The sequence below is a fragment of the Corylus avellana genome, chromosome 4 (genome assembly GCF_965113065.1).
Source record: "Corylus avellana chromosome 4, dhCorAvel1.hap1.2, whole genome shotgun sequence".
Lineage (NCBI taxonomy): Eukaryota > Viridiplantae > Streptophyta > Magnoliopsida > Fagales > Betulaceae > Corylus > Corylus avellana.
In genome coordinates, this window is record NC_142493.1 from 30100061 (window position 1) to 30127286 (window position 27226).

At 36.2% G+C, this 27226-nt stretch overlaps 3 protein-coding genes across 6 annotated transcripts in view; 2 read left to right on the forward strand and 1 right to left on the reverse strand.

Annotated features, from left to right (window-relative positions):
• Positions 1–128: 128 nt before the first annotated feature.
• HCF136 (photosystem II stability/assembly factor, chloroplast (HCF136)) lies at positions 129–7468 on the forward strand. Its single transcript, XM_059590966.2, has 9 exons — positions 129–540; positions 629–864; positions 1532–1662; positions 3061–3193; positions 4189–4311; positions 5406–5480; positions 6458–6573; positions 6924–7007; positions 7228–7468. Exons 1-8 carry the CDS (start codon positions 195–197, stop codon positions 6988–6990), a joined length of 1227 nt encoding a protein of 408 aa, XP_059446949.2. The 5' UTR covers positions 129–194; the 3' UTR covers positions 6991–7007; positions 7228–7468.
• Positions 7469–10233: 2765 nt separating this feature from the next.
• On the forward strand, positions 10234–14685 carry LOC132180033 (uncharacterized). Its single transcript, XM_059592878.2, has 3 exons — positions 10234–10834; positions 11107–11237; positions 13406–14685. Exons 1-3 carry the CDS (start codon positions 10613–10615, stop codon positions 14196–14198), a joined length of 1146 nt encoding a protein of 381 aa, XP_059448861.2. The 5' UTR covers positions 10234–10612; the 3' UTR covers positions 14199–14685.
• A 109-nt stretch (positions 14686–14794) lies between these two features.
• HUA2 (Tudor/PWWP/MBT domain-containing protein) overlaps positions 14795–27226 on the reverse strand; it is a 28772-nt gene continuing 16340 nt past the window's right edge. The window contains exons 13-15 of one of the 4 annotated variants that reach the window (XR_009439864.2): positions 18814–18931; positions 17137–17224; positions 14795–15086 (exon numbers count right to left, since the gene is read on the reverse strand). The gene's annotated coding sequence lies outside the window, so the exon portion shown is untranslated. Of the gene's footprint in view, positions 15099–17136; positions 17225–18813; positions 18932–25312; positions 26271–27226 lie in introns of those variants that run through there. The other 3 variants (XR_009439863.2, XR_009439862.2, XR_009439865.2) reach the window with 3 other exon arrangements.

A 27226-nucleotide genomic window follows, 5' to 3' on the forward strand; every position in this document is an offset into this window, starting at 1 on the left:
AGACCACGCGTTCCTGTCCCGTGAAAAGAAATCGAAACGACCGCGTCTTTGCTGCTCAGCTCACAGACACATGAATATTTTATGTTATAATAAATAAATAAATAAATCATATCGCAAAAGAAGGCCTATCCACTACGAGCAATATCAACGCTTGCACCGTCCGCGAGCCGTTGAGAGCGAGAGTAGATAGAAAAATGGCGAGTCTGCTGCAGCTGAGCGAGTACACGCATCCAGTGATCGTGCTGAAGCCGTCCTTGACCTCTCTCCTTCCCAGCTCTTCTCGGCCTCGCCAACAAGATTACCGAACTCAGCCTCGCATTTCACCTCCCAAAGCCTCTCTCCAACAATCTTCTTCTTCTTCTTCTTCCCTGACTCGGAGAGAATTCGCATCCCAAACCGCGGCTATTTCAGTGTCTCTTCTAGCAGCTCCTCCGGCAAGGTCCGAAGATGCACTTTCGGAGTGGGAGAGAGTGTACCTCCCCATCGACCCCGGCGTCGTTCTCCTCGACATCGCTTTCGTCCCTGACGACTTGAATCACGGTCTTTAATTCTTACTTCGCTTCTTTCATTTTGTTCGTCTATCTTCTTTATAACCCTAGCATAACCATATATCTTGTTGTTATGGTAGGTTTTCTTTTGGGGACTAGGCAAACCATTATGGAGACAAAAGATGGTGGAAACACTTGGGCTCCACGTTCAATACCCTCGGCCGAGGACGAAGATTTTAACTACAGATTTAATTCCATTAGCTTCAGAGGAAAGGAGGGATGGATTGTTGGGAAACCTGCAATTCTGTTGTACACTTCAGATGCTGGAGAAAGCTGGGATAGGATACCACTAAGCTCTCAACTTCCTGGAGATGTGGTAAGCTTGTATTAGACGTTGGCCCATGTCTATTTAAATCATAATTCGCTTTGCTTTACTTGAATTCGTACATAAGCAAGCTGACTTACGCTGCCATGAAGTAGGATTTGTTTTCAAAAATTTCATTCTGGGTTTAACTTGTAGCGGCATTGCAATCTCTCTGTTGGCGAGTTGTTGGTATAGCAAATACAATCTGATTTGATGTTGGTATCCTTGTTTACTTTTAGAAAGTGGGGAGAGAGTGCGTGTCTTGCAGAAAAAAAGAGAGTTTTAGGATTTTCTAACTCATGCTTTATTGTTTAATTATGTTACTGCTACTCAATGCAAAGGAAAATCACTAACTGACACTCCCCTCAAGCTGGAGCATAAATATCACACATGCCCAGCTTGCCTAAAATGCTATAAATGAAACACTGGTTGACACTCTCTTTTGAAAATATGTCTGCTAGCTGGTCACCAGTTTTTCACATAAGAAGTGCAGATTAATTGAATATTTATTTTCTTCTTGATAAGGTGACGGTCAATCTTATAACTTCTACAGTCCTGTCATGGTTTTGTGAAATGTTAACTTCTGCCTTATCATAACAATATAATTTCAAAGGCTCTGTACCAATGAACTTTAAGTATCGGTAGCATATAGTAGGTGATTCTATTATGATATATGCAGGTATATATAAAGGCAACAGGAGAGAAGAGTGCAGAGTTGGTGACCGACGAAGGTGCAATATATGTTACGTCAAATAGGGGCTACAACTGGAGGGCTGCAGTCCAGGAAACTGTTTCAGCTACTCTTAATAGGTGTGTTTCTGCTATAATATAAGCTACTCTAACTGTATAAACTGTTTTCATTTTGTGGGTTTAGCTAAACTAATGGTTGAGATCTGTAATAATTATAAGTTAGATGTGAAGATCTGATTCCTTTACAAGATAGGTAATTGTTTTCATTTTCATCTTCTGATCTCTTTGGCACTTGTTTGGCTTAACCCCTGCAAAAAAAGAAAAAGAATAAAAAAAGAAAAAGAAAAAGGCTTTTGTTTGGCTTTGCTGCGCAAACTGTTTGACAAGGCAGTCTATTTATTATTATTATGATTATTATAGCTTCTGTTTTTGTTCCATTTTTGTGAGGCTCATCAGCAATTCTAAGGGTCCAATATGCTAATATCTTATTGTCCTACTTCTATATGCTTGAAAACTCTTCAATATTTTTGTTCTTTTTATGTTTTTTACTTTCTATTATGCTGATGTGTCCTGAATGTTTTTTCTTTTCTTCCTTTCTTTCTTTTTTTGATATTTCAAAGGCTATGTTACATTTCTCCACCCTAAACTATGAGCTCCATTTTAACTTTGACCAGTTAATCCCCTAAACTATTGGTTTGTTGCAATATTACCGTAAAGTCAAAGTTTCTCCAATTTCCTTTATGCTTAATCTTAAAATTTATGTACTTATCTCATGATCACATAAAAAATAAAAGAATGAGAAGCAGTTTCCACTTGCATGTACTCACCAACAAAACATGAATGAGCTTTAGCTCAAACACTTCCTGTACCACAATAATGGGATGGAAGATGAGGACGTGGCTTCAAGATTTATTGGATGCATGTGTAACTAACAAAAAAAAAAAAAAAAAATTCTCACAAACAAAAGGTAAATAGACAAACAAATTTTATTCTTTTCTTTTATTTTTCTATGATTACATGATAAGCATGTTAAAATAATAATAAAAAAAAAAAATACTACAGAAATTAGGAAAATATTAATGGTGTTGAGGCACTATAATTAATTGCATAGTTTAAGGAGATGATTCTTAAAATTTAAAGTCTGAGGGGACATTACAAAATAAACCTATAGTTTAGAATGGGAAAGTGCAATTTTTTTCGTTCTTTCTTTCTAGCATGTCAGATATGCAGTTGATAATATATTCCCTTAAAGCTTAGATTTGTTTGTTTTCTTCTTTGTTGCTAGATTAGCTTCATGTTTCAGTCCCAGAAGTGCAGCATTAATAAATAAGCAGCAACTTTACTTTTATCAGATTAATGAACTTTCTTAACGATATTGTTAAATTATCTCAAGAAACTGTGGCATTTTGCTGGTCTGCTAGAAAAGTTTATCCACAGAGCCAAGATTCCACCATGTATATGGAAAATGATTTTAGTTTTGAGAGATAAGATGCTCACATATCTTCATTTCCTTTTCAGAACAGTTTCCAGCGGTATTAGTGGTGCAAGCTATTACACAGGAACGTTTAATACTGTAAATCGCTCTCCAGATGGAAGGTATGTTGCTGTCTCAAGCCGTGGTAACTTCTATCTTACCTGGGAGCCTGGGCAGGTTAGATTCTCCTCTTTTTTGATGGCATCAGGCTTTCCTTTGATTTATGTCATTCTGTTCTAATAGGTTTCATGAGGGTTGCCTTTTAAACTAAAATCAAATGCATAAAAAAGGATTTTCACAGTTTGTAAATATTCCTAGTCACATTCCTATCCTGAGTGTAATATGTTATGAAACTCCATTAGTTTGTCACATTCTTTTTTAGCATTATTAGCTAAGGTTGCAGGAAGTTGTGCATAGCTATAGAGGGGACTCCTCACAAACCAGTGTGTACTATACTTTTTCTTGCATCATGCAAATTATTGACTTGGCACATGATTGCTCAGAGTTGCTATTGTTAAGGTTGGATAATGTTATGTGTCTAGTTGGATTACTGGCATTTTTGCTGAATCTTTGGTTCCTTTAGTCTAAACAGGATTGAGTTTCAATAAAGGTCAAATCGTCTTCAACAGCAATAAGTTCATCCCCTATACAGTTTGAGTGTGAAAACCATGGGTATATCGTTTTCAGTTCGAAAGATTCTGCTTCTAAATTTATCTATCTGAAAGATGATCATTTAAAGATGCTAGTTAGACTAATCAAGTTTAATTTTTCTCATATCTTGTGCTGAAATTTTTCAGAATTTAACTCAACTTCAATCATTAATTTTTTTAATATACAATAAAAAATTCTTTCTGAATCATTTATGTCGGAATCACACTCGTTGCTGTTATATATACACACAAATAAGTTTACGTGATAATTTATAAAATTAAATAATTGTAGTAGAAACTACTATGTGCTGTTTCAGTATAGTTTGAGGACTGATGTGTTCTTGTTGAATATATTTTCATTCCTGATTCTTTTTTCCCTAAAATAAGTTATTATTCATTTCCTCTCATTAGTTGCTTGTGTAAGTCATCAGTCGACAGTCATAGTTAATTTATTGTGATCTGTAGTTTATTCATGTCATAAGTACTGAATTTTAAGTTTCATTTGGGGATGTGCGGTTTCAGCCATTCTGGCAGCCGCATAACAGAACAATTGCAAGAAGAATCCAAAACATGGGTTGGAGAGCTGATGGTGGTCTTTGGCTTCTTGTTCGTGGAGGGGGACTTTATCTTAGCAAAGGCACAGGGGTAAGTATGGGGATATCTCTTTCTTTAAATATGTCAAGTGTATCATACATAAGAAAATTTAAATGTATGCAAGTAGTATGTTTTATTGCTTCAAATTCTGATTCGGTTTAGTGGATGAATGTGACTTCTTGTTCTTTTCTTTAAAATGAATTTCTTGTTCATATTGGATGCCAGTGGATGTATTTCCATCAGAATTTTCTAATTTATAGAAGAGAAATTGGGTTTTTGGTTTGAAAAAGGTGTCTATTTTCTGGAGAAAAAAGTTCAGTTATCAAACAAAATGTGTAAGTAAAGATTTAATCTTTTTTGAACGAGGAAATTGCTAATAGAAAAAGGCAAAAATAACTTATCCTAAACACATTGACTGTCTTCTAGCTGAAGGCAGAAAGGTAGGAATAAAAAAGTAGAGATAATTCTGATAACTTTTCTGTATTGATTTGAGTTATAGGTTTTGTGAAAAAAAAAAACCTGGCCAGTGTATAAAAATGAAAATAGAGAGATTCTTATTTTTGAAAAACATACCAAAAATAGCTCCAAGTACGACTGATGAGATTTATTTATGTTTTTCTCTTTATACTTTTTCCCCAGGCTCCCATGGGCATCTGATTTATACAATTACTACTTACTAGACATATCTGACTCCAAGTGCGTGGGTAGTCAGGGAAGGATAGAGCCATATCACCGAATGCACTTTGCAGACCTAGACCCAATGTATATTTTCATATGACCAGGACTTGGGGCTATCATGAATTCTTTATTAGCTAAAATATTCTAACTGCACACTGCTGTTTCATATGAACTGTGATTGATTGCATTTTTGTTAGGGGATTGGTTTATTGCTTATGTGAGCGATACATTTTGTTAGGGGATTTGAGAAAGTTCTCTTAACATTTAAAATATTGAGATACTTTATGAAAATTTAAGTTTTAATTCGTCATTCTACATTGATAATCCATGGATATTATATTTACTATATGTGTTTTATGTACAATGAATATTTTTCCAGTTTTCGAGTTTGCATCCTTGAATGTCATATTCTGTGTATGAATCTGTCTTGCTTATTAATGAAGCATGACAAACCTCAACTGTTTCAGATAACAGAAGAATTTGAAGAAGTTCAAGTTCAAAGCCGGGGTTTTGGCATTCTCGATGTTGGGTACCGATCAGAGGTAACAGTTTTCTTATTAAGTGGTGGTGTTATGACTGTGCACGTCTTCAATGAAATAACATGAATTTCTTGCATGAGGGGGTTTAAAAGGAGGTTGTGTAGCTCCAAAGGGCATGTCTGATAAAAAGGCCATGAGTTACTCAACAAAGGCATATATTATTAAGTTTGCGCATGCTTCATACATATGCTATCTCTTTCCCTAATGTGTGTGCCTGGCCCTGGATTATATATCTACAAATATAGGTAGGCCTCCTGGCATTTACGTGTATGCTGGTTTACCACCATGTACACATTATTAATTACAATATGGCATTAATCAAAGAGAATCTTATACCTATTCAAAAATAAATAAATAAATCTCACACGCCACTTTATAATAAATGGTATAGATAGATGTGCACAAATGTGCGTTGAAGCCACTCTGATGTTGTTGAGCCTATCACATTTTAATTGCAGAAATTACAGATAAGAGTATTATACATTATTGGTTTGATCCATTGAGAGTCTCATCTATTGACCTAGATGCTGTATTAAAAGGAGCATTCCTTTAGCTATATTTGTAAGGATTAAGTTAAAAAAAACTTGAATTAGCATAGTTTTACCTACTAGCCTGTAAATACTGGAAAGCATTAATTTTATGTTTGCTAGCTAAAACAGCATTCCATGGGCTGCTTTTAAATGCTCCCATTGCACTCTGTATAACTGACAATTAACCAACATTGGAATATCTAAGTCAGTGGGCGTCAGATCCAAGTGTGACTGGCTTGCACCTTTCACCCATACAAACATATTAGAGTCGGTGAACACACAACTAGAAGTTACATAAATGGATTAGGCTCATTCCAGAGCAATAACGCAAGCCATGGCTTTTGATTGATATTTGAGAATGCATGCATTATAAGTGAGATTACAAATTTAATCTTGGCTGCCTTCTGTAAATTCATGGCCCCTTGGTTTATACGTGATTTCATTGTGCAGGAAGAGGCTTGGGCGGCAGGAGGAAGTGGGATCCTACTGAGAACTACTAATGGTGGCAAGACATGGACCCGTGACAAAGCAGCTGATAATATTGCTGCAAATCTATACTCAGTGAAGTGAGTCAAACCCTTCTAAAAGCTATCCTATTATTCTTAAATAGATATGTTTCCATATGCATTAGAAGTGAGTCTACCACTAACTTTAGGTTTCCTTTCATTTTCTTTTTTTTCTGTTCATCTCTTTGGTTTATGAAAGTTCCTTTAAGTTACCCAGAGAAGATGACAGGGAAAGCGTATAGATCTGGAATCTCATTAAATTAGCATCAACCAGGAAATAGATCGGCATATGGATTTTATATAATTCTTAAGGAATTCTAGGAATCTAATAGGGAGCCAAAATTAAAGGTTAGAGAAGCTCTTTACCCTCATTTATAATATCTTAACACCTCTTAATTTATCTGGCGCAGGTTTATCAATGACAGCAAGGGGTTTGTGCTAGGGAATGATGGAGTCTTGCTTCGCTATCTTGGATGAAGTTGTAATTACACGCGGTAAGTCTGAAATCTCATTTGAGTTATTGGTATATTTTGTATCAGAACCTGCACAATGGTTCAAGGTTTATCATTGTCATCCCTGACAAATTCTTCAATTTTGAACACTTTTTTAAGCAACATTCAGGGGGATTTTTAACTGGCCAAGCAGAAATTAGAAGTGTATTTTTGTTGGTTTATGAATGGTTAAACTAGTGCACTGACATTTACATGTGCACAGGTTTGTCAACAATGCCCACAATTTTGTACTGCTATATTATACATTCAAGCTCTTGAACTGAATGCTGTCAAGAGGGGCCTAAATTTCATCGTTAGAAGTTGTAATTGTCATGTAATTATTATTACATTTGGGAGTAGCAATTCCTTGCCAAATGTGCTGTCCTCCAAAGAAGGTATGCATAGTAACAACGATTAAACTTTTGCAACTTGTCAGATAAATAAGATTTGGTATTCAATGTCAATTGTCGAGCCCTTTTATTTTGATAAATTCTGGACGATGTAGATATGGACCCGTTCTTTCTTCTTCTTTTTTTTTCCTTTTTTGTTTTTTTTCTAATCTGACCCGTTCTTTCATTTGTTGTCAATCAATGCCAAAACGTAGCTTTGTATGATTTAGGTTACTGAGGTTCCTGCAATTTGTAGAGGCCTGGAATTCTAAAGATCTAGATCGTTCCTGGTGAGGTATCTCCTTGCCAGGTTTACGACTAGAAGATTGCAGAATCTACAATCACCCTCCTGTCTAATGTCTATACTCTATAGTCTATAGGTTTAGAGGAAGCTAGGGGATATTCTAGATCGTTCCTGGTGAGGTATCTCCTTGCCAGGTTTACGACTAGAAGATTGCAGAATCTACAATCACCCTCCTGTCTAATGTCTATACTCTATAGTCTATAGGTTTAGAGGAAGCTAGGGGATATTCTAACCAATAGGATCTGGCTCCTAGTAGATAGTACATTAATAAACTCTATCATGCTCTTATTCCACAAGTAAAAGGGTGGTAGGATTAAAACTTTTTTTTTGTTGACATGTACACACAAGGGAAAGAGGATGAGGATTCGAACTAGTGACTTCCGCTTCATAGTGGTAGGATTAAAATTTGATACATTTAACCATATGCACAATTTTACATTGCTAGTGTTAACTTCGTATATTCTGCTAAATGCAACGACTTTCAATTATGACCATAAAATAAATACAATTCATTTCAAATAAATGAACCTATTCCACAAATAACGGTAATAATGCCCAATTACTTAACTTGAGGTGGAGTTTTAAAATGTCATTTAAACAATAATAAATAAAACTGGGACAATGCAGTTGGGGCTTAAAATACGAATAATAGAAGTTTTGGCCATGAAATAAATATTGGAAATTGTAAGCCCCTCGTAGTTTCACACCGATAAAGTCACACACATCAATACAAAGAAGACTTAAGCTCCCTTGTATTTATTCATCAGAAAACAAATGAAGTTTGGAGAGTAAAATATAAAATTCAATCAAAATCGAAAGAAATATCGTTGGGCCATTTTCTAATTAACATATAGTCACGTACCGTACAGCTTGCGATCAACCATTGCTGGTCAAAATCTAGCATATCTTCATAATTTGACTCTATATGAATGCACATTTCTTTTATTAAATAATAATAATTATGCAGATCAGTCGTGGCAGTGTAACGTGGGAGCAAAGTTTTTTTTTTTTTAATAACGAGTAGGACACCTAAAAGCTAGGCTAACGTGGTCTATAAAGAGTTGTACTACGATCAAAATAGAATAAGCTTTTCTTTTCTTTTCTTTTTTTCTAAGCAGAAATATATAATAAGTTTGAATTTACAATTTTGCTTTTATTCCTTTGATCATTTGTAATATGGACATGAATTTTCTTCAAATCAGTTTTGGTGACACATAACATTATTTTAAATGAGTTGAAAGATATTTCTTTCAGACTGATTTGGAGAAAATTTCTGTCATTTGCAATACAATAAGTTTTTATTTATAAAAAAATTAAAATAGATAAATATAGTAATCAAATCAATCAATCAAATCTTATTACAATCGATTACAATCAAATCTCCTAATATATTTTAATAAGTACATAAGCACACATTGTAGCACCTCCCATTAAAATAAAAAATAAAAAAGAAGAAGAAGAAGAAGAAATAAATAATTTGATGAAAATAGAGAGATTAATTATGGTATAAGTGCTTGACCGATAGGATGCTAAGTTTGGGAAAAAAAATCAACTATAATCAACTCTCTTAAATAGATTAAGCTAGTAGGATCATAAGTGCTCGACCCATAGAATGCTAAGTTTGGGAAAAAAATCTTTAGAAAAGTCAAAACTGTTCAATGTCCTTCGAACGAGGTTAGAGCTTATTTGAATGCAAAGGAAATCTTCATGCGTAAAAACCGAGCTCCTTTGAATAAGGTCAAATTTTTATGAGTAATTTTAGAAATTATTCTAAAAATAAGAGAAAACTTGAAGAAGAGTACTTGGAGAGGAGGTTTCAAAGGATATTCTTTAACCAATTTCTCAGTTGTTATGTTAAAGTCTTGGGTGTTATATGTTAAAACTTTTATAGAGTATTGTTTGTATAACTGCTATACAATTGGATGATGTGGCAATAAAAATAGTTAATAAATTAGTAATTGATTTTTTTATTTTTTTTACAATCCCTGATCAAATGACTAATTTTTATTGACACACTATCTAATTATATCTACTATAAATAAACTCTTTATTAATTTGTCCATTAGTATTAGAATGATTTGAAGAGAGTATAATTATTTATATGGGTAATTCTCTAAAAAAGAGCAAATGCTGGGGTTCATCTATTTGTGCAAATAGACCCACAGGCCATAGCTCGAATTAATCGAATACTGAACCGACCGAAGAGATGAATTTCGTTCGTACCCTTTGAGTAGAGGGTAATTGCACCCTGACCCCGTGTCGATATGGGAAAGAAAGCGGCGGCTAAATGTATTGGGGAAGTAACTCTCGGCACTAATCTCGGGGTTTAATTCTTAGGCCTGGTTCTAGAACTCTTTAATCTGGCGTCAAACCATTAAACGATATAAAGAAAAGTTAAGTGGCAGCTTTCCCATGATAACACGTGTTTCGTAGGTTTAAGTAAAAAACAAAATATTCTATTTATTTATTTTTACTTAAATGTTAAATATTGCCATAAATACTAAATATTTTAGATTTGGCCTTGAAGCCTCAAGGCCTCCTTTTTCTCTCTTAAAAAAAGAAAAAGAAAATAAAATTAATTGAAGGCCTCCTGAGAGAGGGAGAGAGAGAGAGAGAGAGAAAGAACACGCATCGTTTTTCCTTCAATTCTTTCATTTTTCCCGAATTTGGAAGCAACTTCACGTCGATCGGGATTTGGGAAGAAGGATCACTTCGTTACCGCGTTGACACACCGATCTAGGGTTTTTTGTTTGTTTGTTTGTTTTTTTCTTTCGAATTTAATTATAGAATCAATTCCATAGCAAATTCGCCTCACGTCAATTCAAATATATTCGGTTTGGTGTCAATCATGATGCGATGATATAGGAAGGAGAGAGGTTACGAGTGTTTGGGAGATTGAGTTTACATTGGGATCGATGCAGATGGGAAGAAGGGAGAGGCGGAATGGGAATTATAATCACAACAATTGTGCTTGGTATGATAGGGAAGATGTAGATCACAGAGATAGAGATAGAGAGTCTTTGCCGATCTCGTCGCCTCCGTCTGCGCGTTCTTCCGGTTGTGCAGTTGGTTGCATCCAACACCCAGTTTCCAAGCTGGACACTCTCGCTGGCATTGCCATCAAATACGGCGTCGAGGTATACTTTTGATTGATTGTTTTTGTTCGTGAAGTGTTTCATCGATGATGATTATTATTTGGCTAATGTTGATTTTGACTTGTGTATTCCTTGTAATTCTGATTCATTACGTTACAAGTCTTTTGACCTTTTTCGTCGCCTTCGACAGTGTGTTAGCACTTTTCTTCGGTGTTTATAATGTACTGTTTACTCCTGTTCTCAATTTGTTACTGACGGTTTTGTTTTGATTTATTTAAACCTTGTGGTGAATTTTATTTTCTGTCGTATTATAGGTGGCCGACATCAAAAAGATGAATGGTTTGGTTACAGATCGTCAAATGTTTGCACTCAACTCTCTCCAGATTCCACTACCCGGAAGGCATCCTCCATCTCCTTGTTTATCAAATGGTTCTCTCACTCCCGGGTACTTAAGTTACATCCATTGTTCCATTCTGTACTTTCATTGATATTTGCATGCAGTTACTCATGAACCTCATCTGAACTTCTCTACCATGATATGTTCTACTAGTATTGACCATTCGGTTATTTATTTTTAATTATGATAAATGTATCTGGGCTTATTGCTTACCCTGGCCTTTTCTTTTCTTGCGTCACTTAATAGGACATTGCTTCATTTCCTTTGGTTTGAATAGGAAAGAGAGACCATTAATTCTTACTTTTACAAACTAAAGGAAATGAAGCAGGATCTTCTGGTAAAGATATTGGTTTGCATAGCGCCAATAATTTTTTCCCCGTGTTAAATAAAGCGTACAGTATACGAGAGGATATTTACGACTGCTTGTATAAATAATTTGACATTATTACAACTTTTTGTTTTAACACATCTGGACTAGAGCTAGTGTTGACTTTGGGGGGTTGATGCATTGGGTGTGTGGTGGTGTTTGGGCGGGTAAGAGAGCTGTGTTAATAAGGTCAACATGGAATCACTGAAGCATATCTTCTTGCACTGCCCTTTTGCCAGGCCCATCTGGCATAACTCTAGTTGGCTACTTTCTGTGTTTAGGTCTCAGCCAATAGAAAGCTGGACTATAACTTTGCTTAGACCTTGTTCCTCTCTTGGCATTCCTCCTAAGGAGGTTCATAACTTCCAAATTCCTGCTCTTGTTATACTAGATCAGATTCCCAACTGGACCCCCAAGCTGTCCTTAAGCTCCCTCTCCCCCTAGGCTCCATCAATTTCGATGTTGCCATCAGACCCTTCTTTGATGTAGCAGCTGCTACTCTCAGGGACCACAATGGCAACTTTCTTGCTGTTAACACTCAAAAAATTCCCTCTATCACCATCAACGATCCTCATCTCTTTGAGGAATGGGCCTCAGCCACCATTATTTCAAACATCCACCTGCAGCTGCTCCCTGTGAAGGAATGGACTACTTTTGAATCTTCCAGATATGAAAATTTATATGCACTCCAAGTAGAAAAATGTGTCATTTCCCACCTTGTGTTTGGAAGCATTCTTACTAATCCCCCTTCTCTGCTCTATTAGAATTAGGAGTGGCAAATGTAATCACCCTTTTCTTGATTTGAATAGAAAAAAAGGTCAACATGGTGAAGATGGCATTGTTGTGGTGCTACTTTGCAATGCTACAGAAGAGTACAATTGATGGTTGTGGTTGTTGTAGGGTAGAGGTGTTGGAATTGGTGCTGCCTATAACCTTGGGGGCTCTTGTTAGTCATTGTGATGCTGGGGGTGGCGGTAGCATGTTCATAGAAGACTGGTCTTAGAGCGATTAAACTCACCATAGGATGATGCTATGTCTGCAGCAATTATCATGGTGGTGGTGTTGGCGATGCTTCTCAAATCCATGCTGTGATGTATGGTGGGAGCATGATAGTGCTGAATCTGGCCTCAGGATCAGACTGATGTCCTACTTGATGGTGGGATGCTCCTATTTCTGGGATATGTTATTGCCTTGAAAATTGGGTTTCAGAGGCAATTATAGGTCAAATTTTGACCAAAAGATCAACATGATTAAACTGTTCTATAACTCAATTCTGAAATGACATTATTGCTAGTGAAGGAGCAGGCGAAGGGACCTGATGGGACGAGCAAACTTTTTTTACTCTTGAAGTACTATTAAAAAATGCATTTTCAAAGCAGTTTGTTTGTACTTTTCTACCTTGTGGTGAGTTTAATTGTCATCGTCCTTGTCCCTGATGCAAGCAGCAAGAAGCTCGCAGAAGAGTAAACTTAAAAGGGCAGAATCTTTTTCAATTATGGTGTTTATTCCAGTGGGGCCTTGTTGGAATCATACGAAGTCTTACTCTGTTTTGTCTGGATTTGCTGGAACGGGTTGTACCAGAGGCCCATGAATCATATTCCATGTTTTGAGTCTGTTTTTCTGTTTGTTTTAATAGTTATTGAATTGGTTAGAGGGTTCGCTCAAGAATCCTAGTACTTGTAGGAAAATAACTGGGAATAGCCTATCTAAGGCTTTCAAGTGTCAGATTCATAGACAATATTTCTTAACATTTCATAATCAGTTACACTTTTTCATATTTCAGAGTAAGATTTTCGGGGCACTTTCATATGTGAGCCTTTGGTTGCTTACCATGTTGACACTTTTGCAGACAGAGCAGTTCCGACCACACCCCACCTCGGCATGTGCGCAGTGATTTTTTTGAATCGTTTCAATCCCTCAGAGTTAAGTCTCCCCAGCAGAGGGTCTCTCCTGCCATGAGCTCCTTACAAGGTTACTATGGACTCAAACCAATAGAGCATAAACCTGCGTATGAAGGTTTTGAAATGGCAGTCTACAGAGGAGGAGGTTCTCATTATCTAGAAGATGGTCCTTTCCTCAGCACCTCACCACCTCCAAACCCTCCTTTGAGCCATCACCGAAAATCTAAAAGTTTGGTTAATTCATTATTGGATGAGAATGGTGAACTAGCTGACATCCTGCCTGTTGCAGAAGCTGATTCTGATAAACGGAATGAGAAACTGCACAGAAGGCGTCAGAAGTCTGAGGCTGACTTCACTTCTCGCACACCAGATATGTTATTGGAAGACAACAGCAACAGTGGTGGGTTTGTGGCAATAACGGGAAAGGGCTTAGCCTTGAGATCTAAAGCAGCAAGCCGAATGACGTCAACAAGTGATGCGGAAGCAGGTGGGTTGAACCCAATACCAGTTGGTCTGGGGGATTCTATTGTGGCTGATAGTTTGTCTGGGGTGAGGAAGTCGTCAAGCACATCAAGTTTGCAGGATCAGGACAACGGTGGTTCTTTATCCATCTGGACTCATTCAATGTGGAGCTTGAAGCCAGATTTACAGGCCTTTTCGAATGCAGCCTCTGCAAAACCTATCTTTGATGGCTTGCCGAAGCCAATACCAACTCGAAGAAACAAAACCGCACTTGATTAGCTCACGTTGATATAATTAATTTGGTTATCCATCTTGATCAATTTTTTTTTTTCTCAGGCCATCTATTGCCTGCTCATAATGGGTAAATAGAGTGAGAAAATAGAACGGTTAAATAAGGGAGTTCATTGATAAAATGTCACGTGGATTTTCTGTTTTCTGGAGAAGGTTTTACATGTCTACTAAGGAAACTAACATATAGAGCAAAGGGTGGGGATGAAAGAAGCAGCCGAAACGTGTATGCGTTCCTTCTTACATTTTTGTGTTAAGATTTTTGCTAGAGGAACTTATATGCATTACGGGGCCTTTTGGGGAATGTATATTAGATTTTTAGGTCTCCAATTGAAGGAAATATACGTATTGTTTATTTGTTTATTTTTTGATCTTGCACTTTTGTTGTTATATTCACATTAGAACTGGAGATTGCTACAGTAATCGTTTGTGGTATTGCTGAGTGGCCAAGACAATCGGCACCAGATCTGTTTTATCAGTCTCTGCGTCTATCGGTTAACAAAGTATTGTTACCTCTATAACTAGTATTCTTCGTCAATGGGCTTGTAAAATCAATTGACATTGCGAATTTTTACTAGGATGCAACACATCGTAAGCACATTCTATTTCATTGACTAGATTTAGTTTTATTACATTGTCAAATATTAGGTAATAATCTTGCAGTTCTCTCTATCCAAACCATTTGTTTGTAATACACAGCACCACTACGAAAGGGGTGATTGGATCATCACTAAATTTTACTTTCAGAGGTGGTTGAAACAACCCTAGCCTAATTTGTGGGTGGCCGATCACTCCATTGCAAATAGTTGACCATTTCCTTGAGGTAAATGAATGGTTTGACCATCCTTAAAGCCTGTTTTAGGGTTGTTATGCTCATTTCTAATGTAGCACCTCGAGTAAGAAAGATACAAAGAATAACATTAGCGAACAATAAATAATATAATAAGAATAGAAATAAATTGTTGTGTAAATAGACAGAGTGCAATACACTTACATGCATTTTATCATGAGAATGATTAGGTATGAGTTAAGTAATTTAAATATGTGCAAGCTCGATTGAACGAGATCGGGGTTCATTCAATCAAAGTGGAATCTCCACATCAAAGTCATAGGCGTGGTTGGTGAGAAAGTGGGATAAAGTCGCATTGATTAAATCGATTCTATTTCATTTGATCAAAGGTAGGTTGAATCGATCAAAACTATACTGATCAAAGTGATGTGATGTGGGTAGATGAGATTCGACATACGTTCAATGCAAGCTACCACAATTTGAACGATCGATCACACTTGGTTTTATGCATGAAATACAAGCCACTATAAAAACAAAAGTTGATGTCGGAGATGTTTTACTTATCTGTTTTTCTCATTCGTTTCAAAGAGAGAGAATAATAAGAGCAATGCTTGGGGATCACTTTTATCTAAATTTCATAAAGTTTTTTTTTTTTTTTTTTTTTTTTTTTCACAATAAGTGGAAGTGGGGATCACTGCAATGAGTGGTCCCCACAAAAATGCAAAGAATATAGCCTAATAAAATCTAGATAAAAAAGTGTTTCCAAGCATTACTCAAACAATATAGCCTATTTAGCATTGTTGTTAAGTAGTTTGCCTACCAAACCTATTTTGAGGGTGGTCAACAACCGCCCCCACCCCAACACTTGTTTTGGAAAACCACCAATATCTTAAGGAGTATAACTTTTATAGGGTCTTGGCACAAACCAAAGCATTTGTGCCCTCCAATAAGAAGGCAACACATCAGCGTGAAACACTATAACAAAAATATAGTGTTCCATCTAATCTTTTTTTTAGAATACCTAAAAACAAAACACCTTATAAAATAACATTTTCATATTTTTCTCTAAAACCACCCCAACCACCAACCTACCGCTGGAGACAATGCCGAAGACGACGCCGGCCGGTACAGAGAAAGCCAGAGATGACGGATACAACCCCTATAGAAAACGCCGGGTAAGAACCAAGCTCCTCCTCCCTCTCTCCGGCGCCCCTCTCTCTCACCGGCGACAACAGAGAATTTTTTTCTCAAGAGCAAAATTCCGGTGAGAGAGAGGGGCGCCGGAGAGAGGGAGGAGGAGCTTGATTCTTACCTAGTGTTTTCTGTAGGGGTCATATCCGTCATCTCCGGCTTTCTCTGTACCGGCCGGCATTGTCTCCGGCGTTGTCTTTGATGGCAAGTTGGTGGTTGGAATGGTTTTGGAGAAAAATATGAAAAGGTTATTCTAGAAAGTGTTTTGTTTTAGGTATTCTAAAAAAAAGATTAGGTGAAACACCATATTTTTGTTATAGCATTTCATGCTGATGTGTCGCCTTCTTATTGGAGGGCACAAAGACTTTAGTTTGTGCCAAGACCCTACAAAAGTTATGCTCAAGATTGAGACTTTTTTTTTTTTTTTGGGCACTTTCGCTGACTCATTTTATAGCCGTTGATTACAAATGAATAGTTAAGATTGAGAGAATTGGAAGGGATCTTAATCCTGTAAACAATTATTGAACATCCGTCGTTAATGTCTAATTCAGCAACACTATTACCGGTACTTCATTCATATCCATTACCATATTTTAATACACCGTCTCCAAGTGTTAGTGATCTTTGCATTAATTCCTCGAGAGTAAGGGAGAGCTCAATTTCAAACTACTAAATTAAGATTGATAATTGTTTGTCGCTGAACAAGACAAACAAATCAATGGTGGGTGGGTTACTCACAAATTTTGTGCTACACATTAAAACCATTCAACCAGAAACAATATTATAAAAGCATGACGAAAATAAATACTACTATTCTTTCTTTCTTTTTCTTTTTTTTTTTTTTTTTTTTTTTTTTTTTGGTGGAAGTAGGGGGGTATTAAGATTGCAGGCTTTTTTTTTTTAACAGAATTGACATATGTAGACACCAGAGAAATTAGAACCACATACCTGTCGTTTGAATTAGAACAGTAAACTGATCGAAAGGGGAGAGAAATTCAGCGTCTTTCATTCTTGGAGGGGAAAAATAGTAATTTACCTTACATGGCGGGGTTTTCACAAGGATTAGAGGAATAACAATGATTATACAATCCGAGCGACAAGGTAGAAAAAACAGAAGAATTCATCTACATGCAACACAAATATTTACACACGCAAACGCTGCTTGATTTAGTCTGTGTAACTATTACTCATGAATAATGGGGATTTGTAGAAAGCAGGTGCATCAGATAAAAGAAGAAATTCTTAATTTGTGAAATTCTGAACCTTCGTCACCGTAGGCTAAAATTCTGAACCACTGAAGAAACGAACACACAGATAAGAAGCGGAAAAACGAGCCATGCCTTTGCCTGCCTACCCATGATTTATGACATCCTGAACTAATAATGAACGCATGTATCGTTACAGTAGAAAAACCACCATCATACTTTCCTTGGCTGCGGGTGGTATTTGTATTAGTGGGGGGGTCAGGAGAAATGTGAACAAATCCATAAGGTTTTAGATGCCCCTGATAGTGAAGAATGTCAGAGCAGAAGGATTTGAGCGCTGAAAACGGACTCTGAATAGGATTTGGCACTTTGGTGTAGAACATTGACACAAACAACTATTTAGCAGTAGCCTATGTGGAAACTGTAGAAGCACAGTATATACATATATTTGCTAACTCAACCCTCAATACATCAAGGACACAAGATAAAGATCAATGGGTGTAAGGAGTTTGACAGGAATTGACAAATGTATTCACTGACCACATCTTATCTGAAGTCACAGAAAATAAACGTCTCAAACCCTACCCTCTAGTTTTATCTTCAAAGAGGCGAGGATCTTTTTCACATGACAAACAACCATATATTTGCAAAGGAGAACGTGTCTCATCAGAGAATAAACCCACCATCCTTCATACACCACTCGAAATCTAACATGCTCACTAAATATCATATGATCATCAGAGGTTAAAAGATGTCTCATCAATAGAATATTTTGAGATTAGAACTTTATTATTCTAAAACAAACTAGAAAAATAATGAATTCCTAAATCATGCCTAAAAAGACTTGAAATTCATAATGGAATTTCGAAATTCACAATAAAATTACTAAGTGATGTAATATTTAAGTGAGCCAATTGTAGAAAGAAAAAACCAAAACATTATTAGTCCACTGCAGAATTATCTGTGCAAGGGACTTGAGTCAATGCGTAAAAATTGAGAAAAGGTCAATGATATATGACCTCCAATGAAAAGCTTGAAAATAAATGACAATAAATATGCAGTTTTAAAGAAAAATTTAAAAACCAAAAACACAAAAATATCTTTGTAAAAGAAGAATATATATATAAAAAAAAAAAAAAAAAAAAAAAAAAAAAAAGATTGAACAATGAAGTGTAATGTTCTGCATATATTATAGAGCAAATTTATCAAACTCAAATTAGAAAAATGCTTGGAAGTGTTAGAGAAGCAAACCACAGATAATACTTTAAAATTAAAAGCTATTGCAAGCAAAAGTATCAGCAATTTCAAAGCACATAAAAGAACTATCTTTACACTGGTACAAGTACTCTTACAAGAAAAGTGACTCGACCAGTAAATAATTACTAACATTATCCTGCCAAAATCAATGTCAAATATTTACCTCAACACTTTGCAGTAGTTATATCTGCCACGTTGTATGAACCATATTAGTTGATGGGTGACCAAATTGAAGACCCCAAAAAATGGTGGGCATTTCAATTTTAATGATTTGCCATAACCTGTAACAATATGATGTCTAGTTACCATGTAATTCTGAACTTAAATTCTTTTTTTGATAAGTAAACGACTGAAATTCTGAACTTAAAGACAAAGCATATAATATAACATAGTATCACTCTCAAATTATAGTTTCTATTTTTATTTTTTAATCATTTTTTCTTGTAGTTTTTTCATATACTTCCAGTGGGTCATATTTAAGCAAGTATTATAAATGCATCGTAAAATACTGGTGGTTATACATAGACAATGGTCCCATTCCATGACCTATCTAAAAAAAACAGAGCTTTCAAGTTGAACACCTATTAAACTACCACGAGGTACAAATGCATCCAAAAGAGAGAATCTTTCTGGAACGCCAGGCTTCCTTCCACAAAGTCCCACACATCTTAAATGAGATTAGAAGACTGTGTCCGCAATTTGGAAATTGAAGGAAAAAAGATGTTGGCTTCACATTGAATTTGACGGCAAAAATTCAGATGTGAAAGACAGGTATGAAACAGAAATGCCCAAATAACAATGCAGTATCTATATAGCCTCAAGCATTATCATTAAGAAAAGAGGAGGAAAGGGGAGAAGAAAAATCTCGAATCAAAAAATTATAATAGTTGTTAACAAATCTTAAGAGTTACTCTAAATATAACCCCATCAAGATCCTCATCTGTATTATAACTGCAGCCATGCACTATCAGGCCAAAAATATAATTAATACAAGTAAAAAGAACCAAAGACAGTTCTAAGCTTCTATTTAACTACTTTCCCATTCCCCTAAAAGATCCTCATCCAGATAAGTGTAGCAGTAAATTTAGAAAGCAAAACACAAGCAAACAGAACCAAATGAACAGCTTCAAAATTCTCCTTAATTCTTACACCACAGTTTCTATCCACCTCAAGATCCTGACCAGATTATTACTGCACTTGCACACAAAAGAACCTTAAGAAAAAATTTCTGACAAAGAAATTGTGATATTCAAAACAATTTCAACCCATAAGTTACAGGATCACATAGTCTACACATCACATAAATCTTTAATAGGCAGGAGGTGATAAGGACAGTCTTTATAAGACCTCAAGATACACTTGAGCGCAAAGTGCTCATGGAGTCTTAACCGCAAAGAGCAAATGTGCACTTGATTGAAGTGAAGTAACATTTTTCAAATATATAGATAAACATCTCCAAGAGAGATTCATATGATAAAAAAAATAAAAATAAAATAAAATAAAATAAAAAGAAAAAAGTTCAAAAATATTGTGATCAATTTAGCCTAATGCTCAAGAAACCAGGATGTTTTATAACTGCACAAGGTTGGAGGCCCATATATAAAATTAAATTTCTTGAAGTCTCCACACAACAAATTTGAATAAAATTATAAAAGGAAGGCAAAGCAATCATCAAATTATATAACCATTAAACACAACATTATGTACTAAGGACTCCTGCTTAGCAAAATATAGTTCTGTGCATTAGAAAATAATAACCAACCAAGGCAATAACTCCTATTGCCTAAATAATCCTCACCCTATTGTGGAAAAAAAAAAAAAAAAAAAAAAAGAAAGAAAGAAAGAAAGAGAGAAAGAAAGAAAAAAAGGAGAGTAAATTTTAGTGCCTGGAGCTTCAACAGAAAGCATGTGCTTTAGCCGCATTTTAAGTGCGCTTCACTTAACACCTTATTATCAAGAAGTGTTTTCTCTTAGTACTTTGTGGTCCTAGAGCACCTAGATGCACTTCTTACATTACACTAGATAAGGGCTAAATTCGCAAATATTTTGCAACTACATGAATGTAACCCTTATCACTGACCAAAAACAGGGATTCGGGATTTTCTTTTACCCCTAAACTTGTTGCACACTAATTAAGCCCAGTGGAAATGTTATCCTGGAAAGTTTAAATTCCTTTCGCTTACGTCTAATTTTCTTAGGTCTCACCCTAGAACAAACATTGGGGGAAGATCTGAAACCTGCTGTCTTTTCTAACCTCTAAGTAAAAGATTTATAGATTTGGGATCAAAGGGTTGCAGGAAAGATGAATCTCCCAAGCTATGACAGTAAACAGTAACAGAGAAGAAAAAGGAAGAAAAAAGAGGAAATACTACACAGGTATGCATGCCTCCCATAACCAAACAACTCAATATCAATTATCAACTCTAATTTCTTCTGTATACCATGAGATAGGAATAACTCTTTTATCTCAGCCATGTCCCAATAGGATTAACTCCTAATTTATCTGCTAAACTAAGCAAAAAGCCCACATAAAGACCCATGACCTAACAAAACTCTAATAATAATAAAATACAACCTGCAACTTGCAACTACGGCTTGGATCAACAATTCATTATCCAAATGTCCCTAACAAAAAAAAAAAAAAAAGAAAAAAAAAAAAGGTACCACCAAACTAATAAATTATCAATCACTATTATTTGTGGACTGAAATGTATTCTTCGAAGTCATGGCTATAGCTTTTGATCTCCTAAATCAAGATTTCTATCCAGCCATGCCATACTTTGGGGCACAGTAAAATGGCCGGATATAAAATGTTTGTTCTCAGATATTACCACACACTCATGTAAAACATTTCTATCTTTGAAGGCTCAAACTGCATGAATATTGAGAGGAAACATGCTGTCTGAAAGGCAAGAAAAGAAAAAGAAGTCACATCACTCCTATGAAATTTTCTACTCCACAATGTTTTAATTCTTACATCGCCACGTTCATTAAGTAAAAAGCTTTACATATTGGGTAAATTCACTGATATTTAGAGGAACTATCGACCTCCTCTGGTACAGTCCACTTATCATGGAAAAAGTGATTGCAGATAACTCAACTTTCCACATTTTGTTTTTGATAAATAAACGAAATATCATTAAAAGCATAAGACGCCCCATGTACACAAAGAACATACAAGAGAAGCCACCTAGGAATTAATGGCAAAAAGAACAAGAAACTCAAGATAACTAATCATTAAAGGAGAAACATAAGTAACTGTCCAGAAATACAAATTGTGAAAAAAAAAAAAAAAAAATCAACTCCTCCAACGTCCTCTCGCGATACTCAAAACATCTATCATTCATTTCCCTCCAAAGACACCACAAAAGACGCAATAGTACTATCTTCCACACAACACTCCATGTGTTGCCGGCAATCCACCAACAAGCAAACACATCGACTACCCGTGTAGGTATAACCCAAGATAACCCGAACCGATTGAAGAAAACATTACATATAGCACAAGTAAGCTCACAATCAAGGAGAAGGTGATCCACAGACTCTCCATTCTTGTTGCCTATAATACACCAATCAACCACAATAATATGCTGCTTTCAGAGATTGTCTAAAGTAAGTATCTTCCTTACACCCGCCAACCACAAAAAATAAAAAACAAAAACAAAACAAAAAAAACAAAGCCACCCTCAAAGGAGCCTTAGTCCTCCAATCACTTTTCCAAGGGAACCATAAACCATCATGACAATCCATGACACTGCAGAAGGATTTAACACCGAACAACCCTCTTTTGGAAGGGTTCCACCACAACCTGTCTTCCCCTTCCCTTCTCAATCTAAATAAATACAACCTATAGAAAGAGGCAAAGCCTTCCATCTGCCAATCCACTCAGGTTTCCGCTACTAAGTAAATAACACTTGAGATTTTAATACAATCAGTCTATCCATTTCATTCTGTTCTGTAAACCAAGAATAGTCCAAAGACTGAGCTTAATGTAATTAGATGTTCAAAAGCTGATCAAGGAACTAAAATCAAATGAAATAATGAAAGGCATTGAGTACAAATTGCGTACAAGACATAAAACCATAAAAATTAATGCACACAATCCCATGCCGAAATTAAATCAACTTAAGTTCATGACAGTGAACAGCATATGAAAGCAAATAACTATAAACTGCTACACTAGGAATCTATATTCTATATTTGATTACCACCATTGGAATGCCAGATCGTTCTAAAGGTCAATATAGCTAGGAGCCAACATATGCTTTTTAGAAGTTTGCTTTCATTTTTATAAACCAATCTTTCATCAATAGCCATCAAAATCCAATCTCTTTCCATCATAAGTCAATGGGCTAAGCACCCCTTTGGTACCACATTAAAGCTAGCTGTACTATAGTAACTCCTTTCAATTGGCAGAAACATCCTCCTCAATCTAGGATGAAATTCAAGTGTGCAAACCAAGTAGGAATTTGAAACGCTTGTATGAAAAGCATGAGTCGTCTGATGCAGGAAACATTAAAAAAGGGCACATAGTAGTAAATATTAAGAACATAATCCTGCTGAGCTACAGAAGATAGAATAACATAAGACAAGCTTCTCGATAATTCTTGGAAGTGGCAGAAATTTTTCAAAAACATGGTTCCAATACTACATAGTGGAGCTGACCCGACCTTTCACTGGTATTTAATCTCATAACAGGAATAAGTTTCGAAAAGTCCCAAAGAGCAGAATTGCTATACTAAGAGGTCATTGTTTCCCTTAGTGTGATAGATCAAATCCCACACCAGAAAACTATCACAAGCATGAATGGTTAATGTAACAAAATTGGATCCAAACTTATAGACTCAACATATTATATTAGTATGTCACTTAAAGACTCCCCAACCATTTATCTCCTTAACAAGTGATATCATAGCCAATGAGGGTGTGTACACATGATAGATGATAGTAGTCGCTTTCGCAGTTAGAGTGAGGACAGTGCATAATGCATAAAGACGAGTCCTTTTTGCAAAGCCAGGGTGCATGAAGCAAACAAGTCAACAAGAGTGATCCTAGGAGATGACCAATAGGAATGGTAAAACTTCAATATAGGGAGAGTATAGTCAATGTGTGGTGAAGCAAACAAGTCAACAAGAGTGATCCTAGGAGATGACCAATAGGATTGGTAAAACTTCAATATAGGGAGAGTATAGTCAATGTGTGGATGGACTCGCATGTAAGGAGGAGATTGTTGGAGTATACATGTATAACCATGAAAAATCAAGACTATATTGGAAATTTGTTCACAAATGTGAGTGGTTAAAATAAGATAAATTAACTCTAACCCATAAGTTTAGGCTTATGGGTTGAGTGGTGTCCCAACAAGTTATCCTTCTGATATTCCACATGCATATTCTACATGCACTCTAAATAAACTAACACACCCATTCCCACGTGAACCAATGTTGGTAGAGGTTTTTTGCCATATTTTACCATCTCATAAATACAAGTTAGAGATGTGTGGATATATCCATTTCACGTCAAAACAGATCTATAACCCCCCTCCCCCAAGAGAAAAAAAAACTTGCTCTTTACATAAACAATCCAACTAATAGGTCCTATTTGTAGCCCAACAAAGTCTATATTCAATATGCTGCAAGGAAATGCAACAATTTTTCGGAATGCAATTAAACAGTCAATAATATAAGAGTTTCAAGAATAACTATAACACACTCATGAACTAAACTGTCAGAGCATCACAAGCACAGAACAGCTGTAAGTATTTCAAATTTTGTCTGCCATAAATTTTAGTGGAGCATGAGAGAAAAAATATAAGTATAGCACTGGCTTATTGTAAAAGAAAGGGGAAATGAAACACTAACTACGAAAATATACAAAAAATTTCACGTGTTTGGTCTATTTCAAAAAGGAGATTAACACCATTCGTCCATCAAAATAGCATAACGCCAACAAGAGGTTTTAAACAAAAGAATAAGTCAATACAACAAAACCAACAACTGCAAAATTAGTAAAGATCACTCACAATGAACACAACAACCAAGCTTTCATTATTTCTTGATAGTCTATTACCCCAACCCCCTGGCCCCCTCAAAAAAAGGGGAGAACGTAAAAGGACACAACTCCATGATCCACAGGTTCACATGCAACCTCTCAAACCCTAACCCGAGGCAAACCACACCAAAGTAAAGCATCTTATTTACGTGCAGAAGACGAAGAATGGAATTCAGCCCAAATGGCAAGTAGACTTCATAAGTCTTTGTAAAATCTGTCTTTCCATACAAGCCCTTCAGTTTTTTTCAACCCCCTTCAACCCATCACCAGCAACTCCAAGTAGTCTTTATTGATACCAATGTGGATCATTCTAGAATAGCAGCAACATTTTATCTTTCCCAAATATGTTCCAAATGAGGATTAAAAACCAATTTTTGTCCACAATAATTGATTTTGAATTCTCATAGTAGCTTATCATTTTGACATGGCATACTTTTTAATGAATTTCACTTTGCATGGATATACTACATATGCCCATTATAGAAGATAGGCCAAAACATGCACCTATATTTCATTCTTTCCAAGCAGAACAAAGGGAAGAAATCTGACCACACTCCAGAATAATAAAATCTGAAAATTAAGACGACGAAAAACATGAATAGTAAGATCTACACAAATTTAGTGCACCATCACCATTAACATAAACAAGAAAAGGAGTTCCAAATTCGACAAAAATACAAGAAGATCCGTGAGACAATGCATTAGGGGTTGGAAAAATTCCCAAATGCCTGACCAGACCTGAAAAATTCAACCGACCCAGAATTGACAAGATCAATTCCAGACAAATGTTGGGCAGGGATTGGTAGCAATTTTAATGTTTTAACACCTGTCGGGTTGGGTGTCACGTATAGGGTACTAGTTTGACGACCCCAACCCAATCCAAACTTTATAGGTTTAATGTAAAATCCCTCTTTTATAAATCCTAATCCTTTCCTCTACAAGCTGCACCTCTCTTCTCCTTCACAGTTCTTTCGCCTGCCCCAATTTCTGAAACTCCACCAGCTTCTTTTGTTCATCATTGGTCCATTTGTCCCCCATCACCTTCCTCGCTTTGGCTTCCTCTTTTCCCTTCTTTTCAGTTCTTGCTTCACTATCACTCTGTGCTTTCTAGAAGATAAAGGATTGGCTCCACCACAGCCCCCCTCAAGTCAAAATCTGACATTTTGTTCAAATCTGTAGGGTTTTCATAAAAAATATTGATTTTCTGTTTCTTTTTCTTTCGTGGGTTTCATCACCAACCAACTGAACAACCGACAGCCATTGGTGTCAGTTCAGTTCAGTACTGCTAAGGCATAGGTCAACTCGGGTAATATCACACTACTGACCTGAGGGGGTCAGTGCCCACGCCTACAGTCCAAGAATCCAAAGGGCTAAGAACATGTCCAGGTAACCAGATACCAATTTATGCATCTTGGTTGTAAAGTAAATCCCAATTCCCAAAGATACAACAATCCTCGCAACAACATTCATTAAGCTGCCCCATCCATCGCATTCTTCTCTATCTCCTCGGCCTCACCAAAGAAACTCTTGCTCAGCTTCTTCCTAAACTAAAAGCCACCTTCACCAGTACTTCAAAAATGAGAGAAAATAAAAAGTTAAGCCGGCAATGGTAAGGCAGAAGCGTGCTTCTGTTTCCTAACCTGATGGTGCAAATGGTGACAAGGATTTCACAATATACATGAGCAATAGCAATTACCACATCTGCTAAGCATAACCGATCAAACGTGCATATTATCCAACATAAGTTCATGAATATATTGCTTCGAAGAGGAACTATAGCCAGGAAAACCAACCACTGGATTTTTTTTTTTTTTTTTTTTAATGACGGAAAACCTTAACAAGGCAGGGCCCTTCGAACCCACCCCTGCAGAGTAAACCTCGAACCAGTGCACCGCACCTTCAGAAGTTTCCCTACACGGATCAGGGTAAATCACTGGCTTTTACACCCAGGGTGTGGCTCCAAGGAGGAGTTTGCACCTAGCAAGTCTCGAACTTGGGATCTACGGGGTGATACTCCCTAAGACCACAAGCCTCAACCACTAGGCCAACCCCTTGGGGTTGACCGCTGGACTTCACATCCTAACATATGCCTGCCCCACTTTGAAAGAAAGCAGGAAAGAGGGTCTAGGATTCAATCAGAGGAAGAATTTTGGGGTGGTAGGAGTTTATAGCTCCTATGCAACCCACTATCACCATCTAGAAAACACACACATAACTATAGAGTATATGAATATATAAAGGCTCAGATTCAAATTACAACTAATGATACACAATCAATATAATTTTTAATTGGATTAATATTAGAAAATCCCAACCTTGAATTACAAGTGCTCTTAGTAATTAAAAAGCGTGTTTAATTTCACATCAACCGAATGTCATTTACTAATCAATCCTTCAAATATTAGTTATTTTAACATTATTAAAAGACTAAACACTTTATACATGATCTGATCTTAATGTTTTGTGGACAAGAAGAATATAGGGAGACCATGCAATCCAACAGTGACCTTGCCAAAACAATCATC